Source organism: Macaca nemestrina, chromosome 1, assembly GCF_043159975.1.
Source record: "Macaca nemestrina isolate mMacNem1 chromosome 1, mMacNem.hap1, whole genome shotgun sequence".
Classification (NCBI taxonomy): Eukaryota; Metazoa; Chordata; class Mammalia; order Primates; family Cercopithecidae; genus Macaca; species Macaca nemestrina.
This window is the reverse complement of record NC_092125.1, coordinates 2,384,164-2,406,211: the sequence shown is the minus strand read 5'-3', so window position 1 is coordinate 2,406,211 and position 22,048 is coordinate 2,384,164. Positions and strand designations below refer to the sequence as shown.

At 43.3% G+C, this 22,048-nt stretch overlaps 1 protein-coding gene across 2 annotated transcripts in view; it reads left to right on the top strand.

The window, feature by feature from the left end:
* LOC105474710 (saccharopine dehydrogenase (putative)) overlaps positions 1–22,048 on the top strand; it is a 55,249-nt gene that overhangs the window by 6,303 nt on the left and 26,898 nt on the right. Inside the window, exons 3-5 of one of the 2 annotated variants that reach the window (XM_011729533.3) lie at positions 11,852–11,932; positions 16,522–16,651; positions 20,605–20,654. In XM_011729533.3, coding sequence (XP_011727835.2) covers positions 11,852–11,932; positions 16,522–16,651; positions 20,605–20,654 — 261 coding nt within the window. The remainder of the gene's footprint in view (positions 1–11,851; positions 11,933–16,521; positions 16,652–20,604; positions 20,655–22,048) is intronic. The other variant, XM_024790628.2, reaches the window with a different exon arrangement.

Below are 22,048 nucleotides of genomic sequence, written 5' to 3'. Positions count from 1 at the left end.
TGAGGCAGGAGAATGGCGTGAACCCAGGAGGCGGAGCTTGCAGTGAGCCGAGATCACGCCACTGCACTCCAGCCTGGGCAACAGCGTGAGACTCCGTCTCAAAAAAAAAAAAAAAAAAAAAGAATAATTTTGTGCAGCAGGTAAATCAGTGTGAGAGGAAACTGGTGAGACACAAAGTATAAGAAGGAGAATCATTAAATAAAACCTATTGTAAGCAAGATTGATTGCTGAAGGAGGAAGAGAAGAGCAGAGGAATGTTCTTTTCAGGCTAATAGAAATGGTGAGATTTTTAGGTTTGTAAGTAGAAAAAGAAAGGTAATTAGGAGAAGTGGGATGAGTTAGATGGGTCTCCGTTGCCATGAGGGAGGATTGAACCAGACCCATTTTGATTTGGTGTGCCTGCTTCTGAGGACTTGGCACAGATCTCACCACGTCTGAGGGCGGTCTCTGACATGGACGTCTTTTCCCTGTGGTTTCATTCACATGAAGTTTAAGTCTTTTAGTGGGCACCCAGGAAGGGGACTGATGATCTCCTGGTGAAACAAAGCATGTCCTCTTTCCCACATTAAGCGGAATCAGAGACAATATTTAAAGGTTTGGGGAAATCCTGTAAGGCAGTGATTATAGGAATTAACTCTGCCTTTTGAGCAGAGGTATAAGGGGTAGAAATAAGCTTGTCTGTAGGACCCACATAACCAGCATTTCCATTGGAGCCATCAGTGAACAGTGTAACAGCCTCAGGAACGGGCTGATCTTTGGTCAATCAAGGGACCACCCAAGATGTCATTTTTATAAAATAATTTTTTTTTGGATAATGATTGTCAATAATGCCAATAAAATCAGTCAAGTGAATTTGCCACAATGTGCAATGTTGAAAAACGGCTTGAACTTCGAGCCGATTTAAAGGAACTATAATTAAATTCAGATCACATCTGGAAATTTTAAGTATTCTACACCGAGCTTGTCCAATTGGACTGGCCATTTGGTCCAGATAAACAGATAAAGTTTGTGACACAGAATGAGGAAGAAAACACCACTCCACTAAATCATTATGTTGAACTATTAGCCCAGTAGGGGAGTGTAATGAAGTGAAAACCAGAAGCTGAAAAGGCGAGACAGCTGTACTCTAGATAACTGGGCAGTCTGGATTCTTTCCTCTACGAATTCCAGTTCTAGTGAAGCCTCAGGTCAAAGTGCTGGGACTGCGGAGATTGGAATCTCCACACAGCACAGAAAACAAGTTAGCGCATATGTTGGAATGCCTGAAGTAGGTCTTAAATAATGTTACCCCGAAGTTTTTGGTAGTCATTTAAAGTTTTCAGAGAATTTCTCCTAATTTGAACTTTCTGAGGTTGAATACATTGTTTATCAACCACCATTCCTAAATGTTGAACAAGAGTGGTCTGTTGAATTTTATTCTGAGCAATGTGTAATCCAGCCTCTGTAACACGGCGGCTTAAAATTCGATAACAGTCTATTAATTCTTTATCAGTGGGGGCAGCAATTAAGATATCATCCATATAATGAAGAATATAGGCCTGGGGAAATTGAGCTCACACTGGTGAAAGCACCTGTCCAACAGAAAGCTGGCAGATGGTGGGCTATTTGGCATTCCCTGAGGAAGTACTTCCCATTGGCAACGACCTGCAGGCTCCTGACTCTTGAGAGACGGTGCAGTAAAGGCAAATTCTTCACAATCTGATTTATGTAAAGTAACAGTAAAAAAATCTTTGGCCGGGCGCGGTGGCTCAAGCCTGTAATCCCAGCACTTTGGGAGGCCGAGACGGGCGGATCACGAGGTCAGGAGATCGAGACCATCCTGGCTAACACGGTGAAACCCCGTCTCTACTAAAAAATACAAAACACTAGCCGGGCGCGGTGGCGGGCGCCTGTAGTCCCAACTACTCGGGAGGCTGAGGCAGGAGAATGGCGTGAACCCGGGAGGCGGAGCTTGCAGTGAGCTAAGATCCGGCCACTGCACTCCAGCCTGGGCGGCAGAGCGAGACTCCGTCTCAAAAAAAAAAAAAAAATCTTTAAGATCAATAACTATGGGAGGCCAATGTTTAGGTATTAAAGTAGGGGCAGGCATGCTGGGTTGGATGGCCCCCATAGGTTTAATTACAACGTTAATGGCCCTTAAATTGGTTACCATCTGCCACTTGCCTGATTTTTTTTTTTTTCTTTTTTAGTAGAAACACAGGAGCATTCCAGGGGGAAAGAGAAGGTTCCACATTTCCAAGTTGTAACTGTTAAGAAACCAATTGAGTCAAAGCCTCCAGTTTTTCTTTAGAGAGTGGCCACTTCTCAATCCAAACAGTTGTGTCAGATTTAAGCTTTAATATATGCAGGCAACACGTTGTGATCAGGTAAATTTTGTTATTGGACAGAACGCATGGCCGTTTTACACTCATGGTTCGCGTTCTCAAAAGCTAACATATGAAGGAGAATACCTTGAGTGTGCTCATCAGAGACAAGTTTTTCAACAGCGTCTTGTAATGTAGCTAAAACATCAGGGTATAATTCATTGTGACCTTGTTTAACCCTAGTAAAAGAAACAGGAGCTTGGCCTGGGGGCTCATAATTTATCCCAAGCTCTCATACACACCTTTGTTACGTGTTTTGTGGTGAGAGCATCAAAGACTAATTGGGCGTAAGTATCAGAGAAGCTGTCGGAGCCTGTGAGCTGAGCCTGAGTAACTAGAATGCCATTAGTCCGATGTAGCTGAGCCTGCAGACGGGCCTCCTCTGCCCACCATGTACAGCGTTGTAAATGCTGAGATGGGGTCAGAACAGCTTTTGCCAAAAGGTCCCTGTGTAAGGGAAGCAAAGTGACCTCAGTACAAAAAGTTTGTAATACCATTTTAACATAAGGAGCAGTAAGACCATACGGAGTACAAGCATCCTTAAATTCTTTTAAAAAGGTAAGACTGAGAGGTACATAATGACACATTTGTACCCCTTGGGTGTCAGGAGGTTCTAGTGTGACCAGATAAGCCCACACATCTATCCACTTTTGTTTTGTTTTGTTTTGGCATAATAAGCGTTGCATTGAAGTTTTAAGAGTAGGTATCCGAGATGGAGTTAGCATAGAAATGACAGGAAAAGCGTGTGTAGGTAAGGGAAACTGAGGGTGAGGGGGGTCAGACCAGTATGACAGTGTGAGGAAAGAGCATTGGGGGAGCAGAAGGAGCAGAAGTATACTGGTGGTTACTGGTGTCCATGTGTGAAAAAGGGTATAGAGAAGCTGGCTAAGTGGATGGCAAAGTGACTGGTTGAGAAACTGAAACGACTGGAGGATGAGGGGCTACAATGGATGTGGGAGGGCCTGCAGAATTATAGGTAAATTGTAGTTTGGTCCTGGAGCTATTAGCTGACTCCAGAGGTTTGAAAAGAGAAGAATCAGCATATATGTGGTCCCGGGCTGTCTGAGTCGGAGCCGTGGGAGCTGAAAGTACCGGCTCTTCGTGAAAAGAAACGAGATCATCAAGGGGTGACATTAAACCAAAGTCACTGGAATTAGATAATGAATTCTCAGTATCGTTAGGTGGGGGAGGAGTAGGTGAAGGGAGAGAGGTGGAGGGTCATCAGATTCAGAAAACAGTGGTAACTGCAGGGGGTCACAGAATTGGTATGTCATTAGGACAGCACGTACCAAGGCCCAATCACCCCAGACAGTGATGGGAACAAAATTCCCTGTCAAGACCAGTTCCTGGAATGTTGCACCAACATGATCCCATAGTTCTACATCTAAGGTTCCTTTTTCAGGAAAATATTTTCCATGGTTACTCGGACACCACCGTTTTAACAGGTGTACATCTGAGTTTCCTTTTTCAGGAAACCAAAGACAGTATGTTTCTACTGCCCTGAATAGAGTGGCCATATTTTCCATGGGCATTCGAACCCTTTTCTGTTTTAACTGGAGCTTAATATAGAAGAGATAAGTATAATGTTTAGACTCCACGTGACCCATAGTTAACCCGGACAATACACAGACAGACTCACCACTCGTCAGGGAACAGAACAAGCGTTTCTGTGGACCGAACTGATGATGTTTCTCCGCACCTACCAAAGGGAATCAGGTTCCCACATGCGCTTGGGAAAAAGAAAAAAACACGCTGAGTGCCAGATATCGGGGGAACCAGCCCACAGTATTTCAACGTAGATTCTTTTCTATTTTTCCTAAGTGTCGGCCAGTCTGAGAAATAAAGAGAAAGAATACAAAGTGAGAAATTTTACAGCTGGGCCTCTGGGGGTGACATAACGTGTCAGCAGGTTCCGTGATGCCCTTTGAGCTGCAAAACCAGCAAGTTTTCATTAGGGATTTCAAAAGGGGAGGGAGTGTACGAATAGGGAGTGGGTCATAGAGATCACATGTTTCAAAAGGCAATAGAATATCACAAGGCAAATGGCAGAGCAAGATCACAAGGCCAGGGCAAAATTAGAATTACTGATGAGGTTCCATGTCCCTCTGGGCACGCATTATCATTGATAAACATCTTAACAGGAAACGGTTCGAGAGCAGACAACCGGTCTGACTAGAATTTACCAGACTGGAATTTCCTAATCCTAGCAAGCCTGAGAGCGCTGCAGGAGACCAGGGCATATTTCATCCCTTTCTTCAGCCACATAAGACAGACACTCCCAGAGCGGCCATTTCAGAGACCTCCCCCTGGGAATGCATTCCCTTCCAAGGGTTATTCCTTGCTGGGAAAATAAGTCAGTGATATTTCTCCTATTCGCTTTCTGCAAGAAGAGAAATATGACTCTGTTCTGCCCGGCCCCACAGGCATCAGACCTTATGGTTATCTCCCTTGTTCCCTGAAAATAACTGTTATCCTGTTCCTTTTTTAGGATGCCCAGATTTCATATTGTTCAAACACACATGTTTTACAAACAATTTGTACAGATAACACAATCATCACAGGGCCCTGAGGCGACATTCATCCTCAGCTTAGGAAGATGACGGGATTAAGAGATTAAAGACAGGCATAGGAAATCACAAGAATATTGATACGGGAAGTGATAAATGTCCATGAAATCTTCACAATTTATGTTCAGAGATGACAGTAAAGACAGGCATAAGAAATTATAAAAGTGTTAATTTGGGGAACTAATAAATGTCCATGAAATCTTCACAGTTTATGTTCTTCTGCCACGGCTTCAGCGGGTCCCTCCGTTCGGGGTTCCTGACTTCCCTCAACACTTCATGTTTACAGTTACACGTTATCTTTTTCTCGGATTTCTCCTGTTTACTGGATTATTTCCATCAGCATTTAAATATGTGATATCTCCCATCTTTAAAGAAAAGCTGCTTGATTCCACATACCTTCCAACTACTCTTATTTGTTGTGCCCCCCTTTAGCAACCTCCTTGAAAGAATTCTCATGACTCACTATCTCTGCTGCTTCACCTCCTCCTCAAACGACTCCTGTTGGGCTTTTGTTTTCCTCCCTCCTCCCTCCTCCTCCCTCCTCCAGTGAAAGTACTCTGCTAAAGTCCCATCCTGTCAAATCCAGTCCTCATCTGAAAGCTTTCGGCATTGATCCAGCTGACCACTTTCTCCTTTCTTTACTTGGCTTCTGCATTGTCATCTTCTCGTAGTTTTCCTCCTGTCCACCAGCTTCACCCTGGAAGTCCTAGTCTCCTCCATTGCGTCTTTATCCTCCCCACTCTAAATGCCTGAGGCCTCAGTGTTCAAGCTTTAGAACCTCAGTATCCTCATTCAGGCATTAGGTTGCAGTAAAGTGAAAATGACCAAATGCAGAGTGGTGCTGCGACCCCCTTTGTGTGATGGAAACTCTCCCACAACCCCCTCAGGATACCTGCTGTGTCCTGCCTTCAACACATGAGCACTTAACGTGGCCCAGGGAATGTCTCGTAGTCAGTCCATATGGTAACTGTTAATAGAACGTCATGTTTTTCTTTGTGTTTTCTGTAAACATTAACGTGAAATATAAAAGTTCTAATATTTACTTCCACCCTCAGTGGATCATTCTGTGCTTCCCTTGGGGGAAGACTACTTGGGAGACCACTGGGTTAGAAGATGGAGCTTTGAGGGCCGGGCGCGGTGGCTCACGCCTGGAATCCCAGCACTTTGGAAGGCCCAGGTGGGCAGATCACTTGAGGTCAGGAGTTCGAGACCAGCCTGGCCAACATAGTGAAACCCTGCCTCTACTAAAAATACAAAAAATTAGCTGGACATGGTGGTGTGTGCCTATAATCCCGGCTACTCGGGAGGCTGAGGCAAGAGAATCGCTTGAATCCGGGAGGCGGAAGTTATAGTGAGCCGAGATTACGCCATTGTACTCCAGCCTGGGCAACAGGAATGAAACTCCGGCTCAAAAAAGAAAACAGAAGAAGATGGAGCATGGAGAGCAGGATTGCAGTTCTGACCTCTAAGCTAATTGGCCTCACAGGAGAAGGATCTCCCCGAGATGAAGGATTGCTGCTCTGACTGTGTTCACCTATCTCAGACAAGCACAGGGTACGAAGTGGAGAAAAATCTTTCAAGTTCATAAAATAGGAATAAGTGAGAAGGCTCAACTCCAGATTACTCAAAGAAGTGGGCCAGATGTGACAAAATGCAGTGAAAGTAAGGAATGGGCAGACTGAGAGCGAGCCTGTGGCTGTGAGGCAGAGCCTGGAGGAGCTGGGAGTTTTCAGAACGGAGGGAGGATGCCCCAGGCAGTGGAAGCAAGCACACTGGGTGTGGAGCAGCAGCAGCATGCTTGGGGAGTTACATGGAATTTAGAACTGCTGGAAGATGAGAATTAAGGGACTGTGGTATGATATGATGCTAAGGACTTTCTGTGACATGCTAAGAAGTTTGGACTTTGTACTATATATTGTAGAGGTTGTTTTTGTTATTTTTATTATACTTTAAGTTCTAGGGTACATGTGTACAACATGCAGGCTCATTACATAGGTATACATGTGCCATGCTGGCCTGCTGCACCCATCAGCCTGTCACTTACATTAGGTATTTCCTCCAGTGCTATCTCTACCCCCACCCCCAACCCCATGACAGGCCCTGGTGTGTGATGTTCCCCACCCCGTGTCCATGTGTTCTCATTGTTCAATTCCTACCTATGAGTGAGAACATGCAGTGTTTGGTTTTCTGTCCTCGTGATAGTTTGCTCAGAATGATGGTTTCCAGCTTCATCCATGTCCCTGCAAAGGATGTCAACTCATCCTTTTTTATGGCTGTATAGTATTCCATGGTGTTTATGTGCCACATTTTCTTAATCCAGTCTATCAGGTTTTAAGAGTGGATATGTTACAGGAGTGAGGCAGGAGGAAAGGTGACATCAGATTTTTATTTTAGAATAACAGTTTGTTATGTATTTGGAGATGGGGCTAGCTGGCTGCCGTGTAACCAGTTAGGGCCTATTTGTCGTAAATTAGATGAGTGTTGATGGGGTCTGAACTAAGATATAATTGTGTAGGGGAGAGGAGGCTGATTTGAGATATTTTTAGGAGACTGAATCGATAAAACTTGGTGACTTCCAGGATAGGTAGCATGAGAAACTTCTTCCAGATTTCTTTTTTTTGACGGGTCTTGCTTTGTCACCCAGGCGGGAGTGCAGTGGCGCAATCTCGGCTCACTGCAACCTCCACCTCCCGGGTTCAAGCAATTCTCCCGTCTCAGCCTTCTGAGTAGCTGGAACTACAGGCTCACGCCACCACACCCAACTAATTTTTGTATTTTTAGTAGAGACGGGGTTTCACCAAATTGGCCAGGCTGGTCTTGAACTCCTGTGCTCAGGTGATCCACCTGCCTCGGCCTCCCAAAGTGCTGGGATTACAGGCATGACCCAGCCTGCTTCCAGGTTTTAACCTGAGAATTATGTGGGGAGTAATGCCATTGATAATAACAAAAAAGAAGACATCTGAGTGCCATGTGCCTAGCCCTGCGCCAGGCTCTTTGTATTCTCTTTTTTTTTTTTTTTTTTTTTTTGAGACGGAGTCTCGCTCTGTCCCCAGGCTGGAGTGCAGTGGCCGGATCTCAGCTCACTGCAAGCTCCGCCTCCCGGGTTCCCGCCATTCTCCTGCCTCAGCCTCCCAAGTAGCTGAGACTATAGGCGCCCGCCACCACGCCCGGCTAGTTTTTTGTATTTCTTAATAGAGACGGGGTTTCACCGTGTTAACCAGGATGGTTTCGATCTCCTGACCTCATGATCCGCCCGTCTCGGCCTCCCAAAGTGCTGGGATTACAGGCTTGAGCCACCGCGCCCGGCCTTGTATTCTCTTATTTCATCCTCACAACTCCCAGGGAAGTGGGTGGTGGTATTCATCACCATTCTTTGATTGAAGAGGTTGGGGCTTAGGTAAAGTGACTTGCCCAAGGTCACACAGCTAGTGGCTGCAGAGCCTGGATGTAAGTCTGGCCTGACTTTAAAGCCCACATTCTAGGCCACTCTGCTGTTCAGCCATTTGCACAGTTTTGTCTCAGAGTCTTTCCTCATTTGAGCACATCAGAAAGACGTTAGAGGCCGGGCGCGGTGGCTCAAGCCTGTAATCCCAGCACTTTGGGAGGCCGAGGCGGGCGGATCACAAGGTCAGGAGATCGAGACCACAGTGAAACCCCGTCTCTACTAAAAATACAAAAAATTAGCCGGGCGCGGTGGCGGCGCCTGTAGTCCCAGCTACTCGGGAGGCTGAGGCAGGAGAATGGCGGGAACCCGGGAGGCGGAGCTTGCAGTGAGCCGAGATCGTGCCACTGCACTCCAGCCTGGGCGACAGAGCGAGACTCCGGCTCAAAAAAAAAAAAAAAAAAAAAAAAGACGTTAGAAGTGGGACCCAGGCAGGCTGAACTAGAGGCTATACTTTGTTTTGTATTTTTATTTTTTTGAGATGGGGGTCTCACTTTGTTGCCCAGGCTGGAGTACAGTGGCACGAACACAGCTCACTGCTGTGTCAACCTCCTGGGCTCAAGTGATCTTCCCGCCTCAGCCCTGCAAGTAGCTAGGACTATAGGCTTGGGCCATCACATCTGTCTACTTTTTGTATTTTTTGTAGAGACAGGGTTTTGCCCTGTGGCCCAGGCTGGTCTCTAGCTCCTGAGCTCAAGTGATTGACTCGCCTTGGCCTCCCAAAGTGTTGGGATTACAGACGTGAGCCACTGTGCCTGGCCATGTGTTTATACATATATGCCATATATATATAGTCCTTGTATGTATTACATATCTATATTACATGTAGATATAATGCACATTATAGATATTTATAGATATATAATATAATATATTATAGATGTTTATAGATATATATTATATAATATATGTATTATATATTTATAGATATATATATAATATATAAATGGCATATATATAGTCCTCAGCATCGTATTTTTTATATATATACACACACACACACACACACACACACACATATTTTTTTTCTTAGAGAGACAGAGTCTCAAAGCGATCCTTCTGCCTCAGCCTCCCAAAGTGCTGAGATACAGGTTTGAGCCACCACACCCGGCCTAGAGGCTACACACTGAAGCATGTGCTAGAAAGTGGAGGAGGAGAAATAGGTTTAGAGAGAGAGATGATGAATTCAGTTTTAGACTTGTTGAAATTGAGGTGTCTGCTAGATACCTTGCATCAAGACGGAAAATACAAATAATATATTGTTTGTATATGATGTTTTATAAGTAAGTGAGAAAGTCAGGGTGAAGAGAAAATAAAAGGAAAATGTAGGCAAAGTGAAATTAGTTTTATGTGTGACTCACGCCACATGTCCTGTGCTGTCACTGGTCCTGACCTTTCTAACAAAAAACATAGGGAGGGAAACCCATTCAGTGAGCAACTCTAGACGTAGAGGTTGGAGGTCACGGCACAGATTTGATTGAAGTTGGGAGAGTAGGTGAGATTTCCTGGGAGAATGTCCAAGTCAGTGATTCTCCATCTTTGAAGTACGCAAGAGTCACCTGTGAGGCTTATTTAAAATGCAAGTTACTGGAGTCTACCTCAGAAAGCCTGATTCTGGGGGTCTGGAGTGGGACTGTGACCAGCACGCGACCCAGGTGATTCTAAAGCAGGTGGACTCATGGCCAATTTGAGAAATTTGGGAGTGAAATATCCAGAGACAGGCCGAGAAAGCTCCAAATGAGTTTTAAAATGGATGTGTGCAAACCCTAAGGATTAACCAGGATAATCCACTGGGTGCAGAAAGAATATAGAGCTTCAACTTATGTTTTAATCTCAACTTTAGTTCTATTTAAATATGTTTAAAGTGTGTATTTTATTCATTTGGTCGACAATTTCAGTGATTTATAAATAAATTCACATAGTTAGTAGGTGATGGATTCCAGGTGTGAACTTGGGTCCACTGCCTTGAAATCCTTTGTTCCATGACACCATACTGCCTGAGAAGTAAAGTTCTTCATTCATTTCATGTGGTTAATGGAAGGCTAGGAACTCGAATTTCACATACTTCTCCCAGTCCTGTAATTCCAGTGTGATCCGCCATTCTTAGTAAGAGGCGTGAGGTCTTGGAGTTAGGTGAGAGGACAGCCCATCTGACCTATTTGTAAAGGTCAGTTGTTGCATTGCCCTGACTTTTAAGTGTCCCTTGTTTCTCGAAGGCTGGAAGAAACGATTTCCTTCCTGCATCTTTTGCTGCCAGGAATGAGTAAAGCAGAGGAGTTTGTGCTTCTAAATCTACTTCTTCACAAAGAGAGAGATTTGTTGTGCTTCTTCGGAAATGGGACTGAATTCTGATGGATTAGCTTTTACATATGAAAATTTTATTTTAATTCCTTGAGTTTGAGTAACAGATAATACGAGAAATCTAGTGTCATATAGGCTCAGAATATCTGCTCTGTTCAGTATCAAACTTATCCTTTGCATACTCTCTTCTTCCTGTTTGTTTTTAATTTTGGCCAGTGGTACCACGGGTTCTTGGCCCCCATGTCCAGCCCAGCTAGTCTGGAAATCCAGTCATTTCCGCCTTTTTAGTATTGTATGTCTATCTTTAGTATATCATCTGTGCTGTAAGTCTTATACCACAATCCTGTTTAAAATTCTCCAGGAAGGCCAAGTAAACTAGAAAGGATAAAGTTGAAACCTGTTAGCATAGCACATGTTGTCCTTCCTGATGTGGCCGTAGCCTGCCTTTCCAGACTAATCTCTTTCCACTTCCTACTCCAGTGTATTTGATTCCTGCTTCAAGTAACAGGAAAAGCTCCTCTTTCTTCACCTCTGCATTTACTTTTTCCTGTATCCAGATTTTTCTTTTTCCTGGAAAATTTTTATTTTTTCTTTAGGGTTCAACTCAAGGGAATCACTTGTATGAAACTTTCCCTTTTGTCTTCAGGTAGAGGTAAGCGTACATTCCTCTGTAATTCCATCATGCCTTTATGTATTCACACTGTGCGAGGTATTTTTGTGCAGTTATCTTATTTTCTCAATTTATCTTTTTGTTTTTGAGACAGTCTCACTCTGTCGCCCAGGCTGGAGTGCAGTGGCGTGATCTTGGCTCACTGTAATCTCCACCTCCGAGGTTCAAACCATTCTCCTGCCTCAGCCTCCCAAGTAGCTGGGATTACAGGTGTGCGCCATCATGCCCGGCTAATTTTTGTATTTTTAGCCGAGATGGGATTTCACCATGTTGGCCAGGCTGGTCTCAAACTCCTGACCTCAAGTGATCCGCCTGCCTCGGCCTCCCAAAGTTCTGGGATTACAGGTGTGAGCCACCGTGCCTGGCCACTTTTTCAATTTATCTTTAGGCTATTTTATTAGCAGATGATTTCTTGATAACTAGGACCATTTACTTCCAGGATTAGATGGCATTTTATTCAGTTAAACTTGTCAAGCAAGAATAAACCTCTTTCTTCTTATTTCCCTAGTATCGATTTTATGGAGAACCTGTAATAAAAGCGTGTATTGAAAATGGAGCCAGTTGTATCGACATCAGTGGAGAACCTCAGGTATATAAAATGAAAAGGAAACAACGTAGAATTAACACATACATTTCTGTTTCATGAAGTGGAAGTATTTAGTGCAATTTTGCAGACATACTGAGAAGCCGACAGCTCCTCTCTAGCGTTCAGAGATGGTATGCGTATGGTATTCCATTGATAGCTCAAAGGAGAGCACTGATGGTAAGGTCTTAGCTTCAGTTTTCTTGAATTTTTTTCCTCTCTACAGCATCATTTCTTTTAGGTCTGTGCTTATGATAACTACTTCATGCTTTAAACTGAATCAATTAAAATAGTGAACTGTGCATAACTCTTAGAATCTCACTTCTGTAAGGTTTTAATTTTGAATTCCCTTTTAAAAACCAGGTACCTTTAGGCCAGGCACGGCGGCTCACGCCTGCAATCCCAGCACTTTGGGAGGCCGAGGCGGGTGGATCATGAGGTCAGGAAATCGAGACCATCCTGGCTAACACGGTGAAACCCCGTCTCTACTAAAAATACAAAAAATTAGCCTGGCGGGGTGGCAGGCGCCTGTAGTCCCAGCTACTTGGGAGGCTGAGTCAGGAGAATGGCGTGAACCTGGGAGGCGGAGCTTGCAGTGAACCGAGATCACGCCACTGCACTCCAGCCTGGGCGACAGAGCGAGACTCTGTCTCAAAAAAAAAAAAAAATCAGTTACCTTTATAACATTACATAAAAATAAAGGTAAAATTCACTAGTGTAAAATCAACCTAAAGATTTTAAATGTTCACATTTATTGAATGCTTACCATATGCCCAACATTGTGCTAAGTGTTTTATGTAACTTTTTAAAAAATACGTATAGAGGCCGGGCGCGGTGGCTCAAGCCTGTAATCCCAGCACTTTGGGAGGCCGAGACGGGCGGATCACGAGGTCAGGAGATCGAGACCATCCTGGCTGACACAGTGAAACCCCGTCTCTACTAAAAAATACCAAAAAAACTTAGCCGGGCACGGTGGTGGGCGCCTGTAGTCCCAGCTACTCGGGAGGCTGAGGCAGGAGAATGGCGTAAACCCGGGAGGCGGAGCTTGCAGTGAGCTGAGATCCGGCCACTGCACTCCAGCCTGGGCGACAGAGCCAGACTCCGTCTCAAAAAAAAAAAAAAAAAAAAAAAATACGTATAGAGTAGTTATCTTCCTCCATTTTTTATAGATGAGGAAATTAAAGCTGAGGAAGCTTAAATAACTGGCTCAGTAATGCATCTAGTAAGTAGAAGAACTAGGTCTTCAATTGAGGTTTGCCTGACCACAGGAAGTTATGTGTTAACAGGCATTAAGCTCTTCTTCAGCCTTTAAAATGGTAACATCATGTGTCTCTGTAGTAACTACTGGTTATCATCATCAGTGTGCCAATATGATACTAATATGTATTTGCAGTTTATCAATTGGTAAAATACTGGAAAATACTGAGAAAGTGTAAATTACCAAAATTGATTCAAGAAGGAGGAGGAAACAAATTAAAAAAAAAAAAAGCCAGGTGAGGGGGCGCACACCTGTTATCCCAGCACTTTGAAAAAGGCCAGGTGAGGGGGCGCACGCCTGTTATCCCAGCACTTTGAAAAAAGCCAGGTGAGGGGGCGCACGCCTGTTATCCCAGCACTTTGAAAAAAGCCAGGTGAGGGGGCGCACGCCTGTTATCCCAGCACTTTGAAAAAGGCCAGGTGAGGGGGCGCACGCCTGTTATCCCAGCACTTTGGGAGGATGACTTGAGCCCATGAGTTAAAAAATTAGCCAGGAGTTGGTGGCACACACCTGTGGTCCCACCTACTCAGGAGACTGAGACAGGAAGATCACTGGAGCCTGGGAGGTCAAGACTGCAGTGAGCTATGATCACGCCACTATACTCCAGCCTGGGCAACGTAGTGAGACCCTGTCTTCAAAAACACAAAACAGAAACAAAAAACAATTCCCGTGTTATTTAAAATAACCCAGAGCATGGTGAAAACCTTTTAAGTCATCTATAAACGATCCTAAAAGTAATATCAAATCTCTTGGGTTTGTTTTTTTTTTTTGATACAGGTCTCTCTCTGTCGCCCAGGCTGGAGTGCAGTCGTACGATCTTGGCTTACTGTAACCTCTGCCACCTGGGTTCAAGCGATTCTCCCGCCTCACCCTCCTGAGTAGCTGGGGGTACAGGTGCACACCACTACACCTGACTAATTTTTGTATTTTTAGTAGACAGGGTTTTACCTTGTTGGCCAGGCTGGTCTCGAACTCCTGGCCTCAAGTGATCCACCCACATCGGCCTCCTAGAATGCTGGGATTACAGGTATGAGCCACTGTGCCCAGCCATAATATCAAAACCTAATAAGGGGTTGGGCACGTTGGCTCATGCCTGTAATCCCAGCACTCTGGGAAGCCAAAGTGGGTGGATCACTTGAGGCCAAGAGTTTGAGGCCAGCCTGGCCACATGGCGAAACCCCTTCTCTACTAAAAGTACAAAACTCAGCCAGGTGTGGTGGTGCATGTCTGCAATCCCAGCTACTCAGAAGGCTGAGGCATGAGAATCACTTGAACCCGGGAGGTGGAGGCTGCAGTGAGCCAAGATTGAGCCACTGCACTCCAGCCTGGGCAACGGAGTGAGATCCTGTCTCAAAACAACAACAAGAAACCTAATAAAGAACCAGAGGGCCGGACTAGGTGGCTCACGCCTGTAATCCCAGTGCTTTGGGAGGCCGAGGCGGGCAGATCACGAGGTCAAGAGATCGAGACCATCCTGGCCAGCATGGTGAAACCCCATCTCTACTAAAAATACAAAAATTATCTGGGCATGGTGACGCACGCCTGTAGTCCCAGCTACTCGGGAGGCTGAGGCAAGAGAATCACTTCAACCTGGGAGGCAGAGGTTGCAGTGAGCCAAGATCATGCCACTGCACTCCAGCCTGGCAACAGAGTGGGACTCCATCTCAAACAAAAAAACAAAAAAAACCCAGAATATATAAAGAATTTTTACAAGTCAATAATAAAGACAATTTATTTTTAAAATGGGCAGGGGATGTAATCTCAGCACTTTGGGAGGCCGAAGCAGGTGGATCACCTGAGGTCAGGAGTTTGAGACCAGCCTGACCAACACGGAGAAACCCTGTCTCCACTAAAAATACAAAATTAGCTGGGTGTGGTGGCAGATGCCTATAATCCCAGCTACTCGGGAACCTGAGGCAGCAGAATCGCTTGAACCTGGGAGGTGGAGGTTGCAGTGAGCCGAGATCACGCCACTGCACTCCAGCCCAGGCAACAGTGCGAGACTCCGTCTCAAAACAAAACAAAACAAAAAGGGCAGGGGATGAGAAGAGACAAATCTTCTGTGTGGAAGAATTCCACATAATTTATGTAACTTCTCCACATTGATGTGCAAGCAGCTGTGTGTGTGACTGGGTTAATGTGTTTGTGTGTATGTGTGAGTGTAACTGTGTTAGTGTGACTGTTAACGTGTGTTTGTGTGTGCATGAGCAAATGTGTGTGTGATTGTGTTCGTGTTTGTGTATGTGCATGAATGAGTGTGTGTGTATGTGGTGTGTGTTTGTGTCTGTGTATGTGCCTGAACAGGTGTGATTGTGTATGTGTGTCACCCTCTGGAAGAGGGAGCATAAATTGACAGTGGAGAAACCTGACGAACCCTGGTAAATCATGTTGACAGTGCGTAGTCCTGATAGGATATGATATGATATATGATATGATATGATATGAAATGAATAGCACTTTACCCCTGTGGTCTCTTTCCAAAACCCATAACCCCAGTTTAATAATGAGAAAAACATGAGACAAATTCCAGTAGAGGGGAACTACAAAATGCCTGCCCAGTACTCCTCAAAACCATCAAGGTTATCAGAGACAAGGAAAGTGTGAGAAACTGTCGCAGCCAAAAGAAGCCGAAGGAGACATAACAACCGACTGTAATCCTGGATGGGATCCTGGAGCAGAAAAAGGGGTTCAGTAAAAACTGAGGGAATCAGAATGAACTGTGAACTTTAGCGAATTAAATCATATGTCAGTATTGGTTCATTAATTGTAACAACCGTTCATGTAAAAGATGTTAAAAATAGAGAAAACTGGGCTGCAGGGTACTTGGGAACTCTCTCCTATTCCATTTTTCTGTAAATCTTACATTGTTTTTAAAAAGTAATTTCTAAAAACAGGCGGAAGAGCAGAGCGGACGTTATTCCCCTGTGCCCTCTGCCGTCATCTCCTTTCCCGCTCTCTGTCTGTGCGTGGGCAGAGCTCTGTGTCTGTGACAGTGTTCATCTGGGTAATGCCGTTTGGGGTAATTTTTTTTTACTTTCTATTTTTTATGTTTTATTTAATTTTTTATAATAGGCATTACTTTTATATTTAAAAGTCATTCTAAAAATACTAAGTGTCATAAAGTCAGGTGAGCATATCTTCCATGCCATCTGGTACACAGTAGGTGCTGTATTTGCTGAATAAGTGAAAAAATATTTTGACAGTTAATATTTTGCTGCAGAACCACACTGGTTAGCATTTTCAAAGTTTGATTGCTTTGTTTTTAAAGATAAATTATTTAATACTGGTCTATGTCTTTCTGCATAACTAATTAAAATTCTTATCCTGGATTTTTTAGTTTCTGGAACTAATGCAATTGAAGTATCATGAGAAAGCTGCAGACAAAGGGGTTTATATCATTGGAAGCAGTGGCTTTGACTCCATTCCGGCAGATCTGGGAGTAATATATACCAGAAATAAAATGAATGGTAATTATTGATCAATAAGCAATCATGGAACTTAACAGTACGGTGCAAGGGCTTCATGTTTGTAACTGTGGTGAACTAAAATCTAGTTGAAAAAAGAAACATAGCCATAAATGGGTAATATGAAAACACGCGTTTTGTTTTTAATATAGCTGCACTTTTAATAAAATGCTATTGAGACTATTGTTGAGACATGGATAATACTGTATTTTACAGTGATATATTATTGTCTCAGTATGGTTTGAGCTGTCAAATTTCTGGAAAACACCTTTGGCAACCATTATAAATTCAAGCTTGCTTTGTTTAGGAATCAGCACATTTTAAAGCATAATTTGCATATTATAGTTTAAAAAGGTTTTAAATTTTTAACCATCAAAGCTAGAAAGTATTGAACACAGAATTGGAGACAGTTATTTAATAATGGATAAAATAATGAATATTACAATAAAACATTTGAAGTTACTAATGTTTTACATATTTAAGAGTGTCGCGTAATCCCAGCACTTTGGGAGGCCGAGGCGGGTGGATCACGAGGTCAGGAGATCGAGACCATCCTGGCTAACACGGTGAAACCCCGTCTCTACTAAAAAAAATACAAAAAACTAGCCGGGCGTGGTGGCGGGCGCCTGTAGTCCCAGCTACTCGGAGGCTGAGGCGGGAGAATGGCGAACCCGGGAGGTGGAGCTTGCAGTGAGCCGAGATCGGGCCACTGCACTCTAGCCTGGGCCACACAGCGAGACTCCGTCTCAAAAAAAAAAAAAAAAAAAAAAAGAGTGTCTGGTTTAGAAAATTCCCTGAGCAGGCTGTGGTGGCTTGCTCCCAAGTCTTAGCTACTCGGGAGGTTGAGGCAGCAGGATCTCTCGAGGCGAAGAGTTCAGGACCAGCCTGGGCAACATAGCAAGACTCATCTCTAAAAAATAAAATAAAAAATTAGCCAGATGTGGTGGTACACACCCGTAGTCAGTCCTAGCTCCTCAGGAGGCTAAGGTAGGAGGATCACTTGAGCCCGGGAGTTTGAGGCTATAGTAAGCTGTGATTGCACCACTGCACTCTAGCCTGGGTTACAGAGTGACACCTTGTCTCTTAGAAAAAAAGTAAAAAACAAAACAAAACAACAACAACAAAACAAAAAACAAACCTGAAACAGGTAACTTCGGTGCCATATAAAGTGTTCTAGACTTAAAAAATTGGAAAATGTTCCAGCATATATTAAAAAGCATAACTGTGAAACCAAAGTCCAACAAAGATAGCACACACACACACAAACTACAGATCTTGCTTGCTTGTGAAATTAGAAGTAAAAAGAAAATACTATATACAATTTTAATAAATCCAGTGTCATTTAAAAAGTTTTTTAAGAGACAGGATCTTGCTGTGCCATAGCTCACTGTAACAAACGCCTGGACTCAGGCAGTGCTCCCTCCACAACCTCCTAAGTAGCTAGGACTGCAGGCTTATGCCACCATACCCAACTAATTTTATAAAATTTTTGTAGAGATGGGGTCTCACTATGTTGCCCAAGCTAGTCTTGAACTCCTGGCCTCAGGTGATCCTCCCACCTTGGCCTGGCAGAGTGCTGGGATTTACAGACATGAGGCACCATGCCCAGCTCATCCAGTGGCATTTTAGAAGAACAATATATTGAGACCAAGGTTTAGCATTAGGAAGTTATATAATCATATCAGAGGTGAGCAGCTATGTGCCCATCTCAAAAAATGATTTGAAAATTGAGAATTCACACCATTTAGTGATTTTACATTTTTAGGAATAGAATAGTTTCTTACGTAATAAATTTCAGGGCTGGGCATGGTGGCTCACGCCTGTAATCCCAGCACTTTGGGAGGCCAAGGCGGTTGGATCACCAGCCTGGCCAACATGGTGAAATACTGTCTCTACTAAAAATGCAAAAAAAAAAAAAAAAAATTAGCAGGACGTGGTGGCAGGCGCCTGTAGTCCCAGCTACTCGGGAGGCTGAGGCAGGAGAATCGCTTGAACCCGGGAGGCGGAGGTTGCAGTGAGCCGAGATGACCCCACTGCACTCCAACCTGGGCGACAGAGCAAGACTCCGTCTCAAATAAACGAATGAATGAATGAATGTCAGAAGGCAGTAGCCTGTATCATACGTAATGAATAGTTAAACACTAGAACCATTCCAATTAAAAAGGGAAATGTGAATTGAACATCTTCAAAATATTCAGTGTTCCAATCCTTAGACCTAATATGTCTCCATTTATTAAAATAATTCTTTAAAGTCTGTGAAGTTTAGTTTTCTTCACGATAATCCTGTTTCTTGAGGTTGTTCTCTGCTTTTATTTGAATAAGACTTTTTCCTTCGTAAGGGAGAAATATTAGTTTAAGGTTTGTGTAAACATTTTTTCCGGATACTGAACGCTAGAAGTCAGCCAGCTGATCGTTGATGCAGGTGGTCCACTTTTATTAGATTACGCTTTAGGTGTTCTGTGGATGGGGTTAGATCACAGAGCCACATACCCAGGCCACATTCTTTTAGTAACCATTGGAATCGCCTCTAGTGAGTTATATTTGAATGAATCTGTTTTTTATTTTTGTCTGTGGCCAGACTAATAACGTTTACCTGGCTATAGTTCTCTTCTGCTGTAACAGCTTTGTTGATTATGTGGTTATTTATTATTTTGCTTGGTGTCAACTTTGTAAGGCCCCATGTTTTAATTTTCTCTTAGAATTAAAAGCAGGAACATTGTCACTTAAGGAATGAATATATTTCATTTATCAGATTTTGAGAATTAGCCAGCCATTATATTTTTCTTTTGCCTCATTGTTCTTGAGAAACTCAATAATTAATTAAATGCTTAACCACTATGCCTGCATATTAGTCTTCATGGTTAATATACTTGATGTCTGCTTTTTCCTAGCTTGGTTTCCAATTTTTATTTTATACTTATTTTTGTTTCATTTTAGTAGTCTTAGTGTTTTATAAGCTATCACAAAGGGTGTTTTGATAGTTTTTGTGTACATTCATTGTAACCCATTGTTAATAAGCCTCTTGAAAGCTGTCATATTTTAAAGCAGAATAATTCCCATGGATCTAACTTCTTTCTTCTTCTTTCTTTTTTTTTTTTGACAAGCTCTTGTTCTGTTGCCTAGGCTAGGCTGGAGTGCAGTGGCGCGATCATAGCTCACTGCAGCCTTGAACTCCTGGGCTCAAGCAGTCCTCTTACCCCAGCCTCCCTAGTACGGTAGTAGTAGTAGTCCCTAGGACTACAGATACATGCCACTGCAGCTGGCTAATTTTTCTAAAAAAGATGGGGGCCAGAAATCCCAGCACTTTGGGAGGCCGAGGTGGGCAGATCACAAGGTCCGGAAATCGAGACCAGCCTGGCCAATATGGTGAAACCCTGTCTCTACTAAAAATGTAATCCCAGCTACTCAGGGGGCTGAGGCAGGAGAATCGCTTGAACCCAGGAGGCAGAGTTTGCAGTGAGCCGAGATCGCGCCACTGCACTGCACTTCAGCCTGGGTGACAGACTCCGTCTCAAAAGAAAAAAAAAGAGAAAGAAAGAAAGAAAGTGACCTCCTGCCTTGACCTCCCAAAATGCTGGGATTATAGGCCTGTGCCACCAGCATTCAAGCCGAAACGCTGGGATTATAGGCCTGTGCCGCCAGGATTCGAGTGAGTTCAATTGTTGCCTTATTGGGGGTGATTCTTACTGTCATCAGTTTTTAAATACTAGAAAAGATTTTGTCAGTACTAGCGAATAGAGTTTATGCTAGTCTAGTCTTTCTGATGGTTTACCTGGCCATAACTACTTCTTAAGTCTGTGTACAAAAACATAATAAAACTGTTATCTGTACAGATTTTCTATGTCAGCTGTAGGCTTAGAAAAGCTAGTCTCTAAGTGAATAGGCATTGTTTATTATTACTTGTCCTAAATAATTTAGATTTTATTTTGCTTTTTACCATTCTCCTGCTCTTTTAGGTACTTTGACTGCTGTGGAAAGTTTCCTGACTATACATTCAGGCCCTGAGGTTGGTTTTCTGTTTGTCTTGTGTTGTTTCAAGTTAATATTAAAAATATTTTGGAAATGACACATGTGTCTTAAAACATATTTAGACTAACTTTTTATGTATGTGTAATATTTAATGTGTGAAAGTCACCATGTTTAATTTTTTAAAGATACCAAGATTACTTTGACTTGAAATATACATTATTTTCTTTTTATTTTATTTTATTTATTTATTTTTGAGATGGAGTTATGCTCTTGTCGCCCAGGCTGGAGTGCAATGGCGCAATCTCAGCTCACCGCAACCTCTGCCTCCTGGGTTCAAGTGATTCTCCTGCGTCAGCCTTATAGGCGCACACCACCATGCCTGGCTAATTTTTTTGTATTTTTGGTAGAGACGGGTTTTGGTCAGGCTGGTCTGGAACTCTTGACCTTAGGTGATCCGCCTACCTCAGCCTCCCAAAGTGCTGGGATTACAGGCGTGAGCCACTGTGCCCTGCTATTTTATTTTATTTTTTTGAGACAGAGTCTCACTCTGTTGCCCAGACTGGAGTGCAGTGGTGTGATCTTGGCTCATTCAATCTCGGCCTCCCAGATTTAAGTGATTTTCCTGCCTCAGCCACCTGAGTACCTGGGATTACAGGCATGTGCCGCCACACCTGGCTAATTTTTGTTTTTTTTCTTTTTCATGAGAGTTGGTATTTTGCTATGTTGGCCAGGCTGGTCTAGAACTCCTGGCCTCAAGTGATCTGTCCACCCTGGCCTCCCAAAGTGCTGGGATTACAGGCATGAGCCACTGCGCCGGGCCCCTAAAATATAATTTCTTCTAAAAACAACTGCAGTGTTCATTGTATTAGAATGAATTATCATGATCTCAACACTAAAGCCTTTATCATTGGTGCACAGTAAATGTTGGCTAGGAAAATTTTCACCTTAGTGCAAGTCAGCATAGTTTTTATCCTGAGCATAACTTAGGTACTGTCATGACCAAAAAGAGGTATATGAGGTAAATCTAGTCTCACTGAATTTACAGTGTATTTGGTAACAGAAGACATTGACGTCGGGAACATAAGACAGTTGCATTTCTGGGAAAGGACCATGTTTTATGACAAGACTTTTATTGCCGATAGTGCCTAACCCAGTTCTAGGTCTGCACTGTGGCTTCCAAAGTATTTGTTCTAAATTATATTCATTCAACAAATATTGTATAGTAGTGCAAATGCATACAGTAACTGTGCAGGAGAAAATGGCATGTAAATGAATAAGATACAAACCCTACCTTTAAAGTGTAATAATTTAGTTTGGCAAGAAAGAAAAAAATGTTTGTTATTGAAGAGATCAGATGAAATACTGTAGGATTCTGAGTATGGTGAATATATCTAACTAAGAGTCCAGAGATCAAGAACTTTCTGGAGAAGC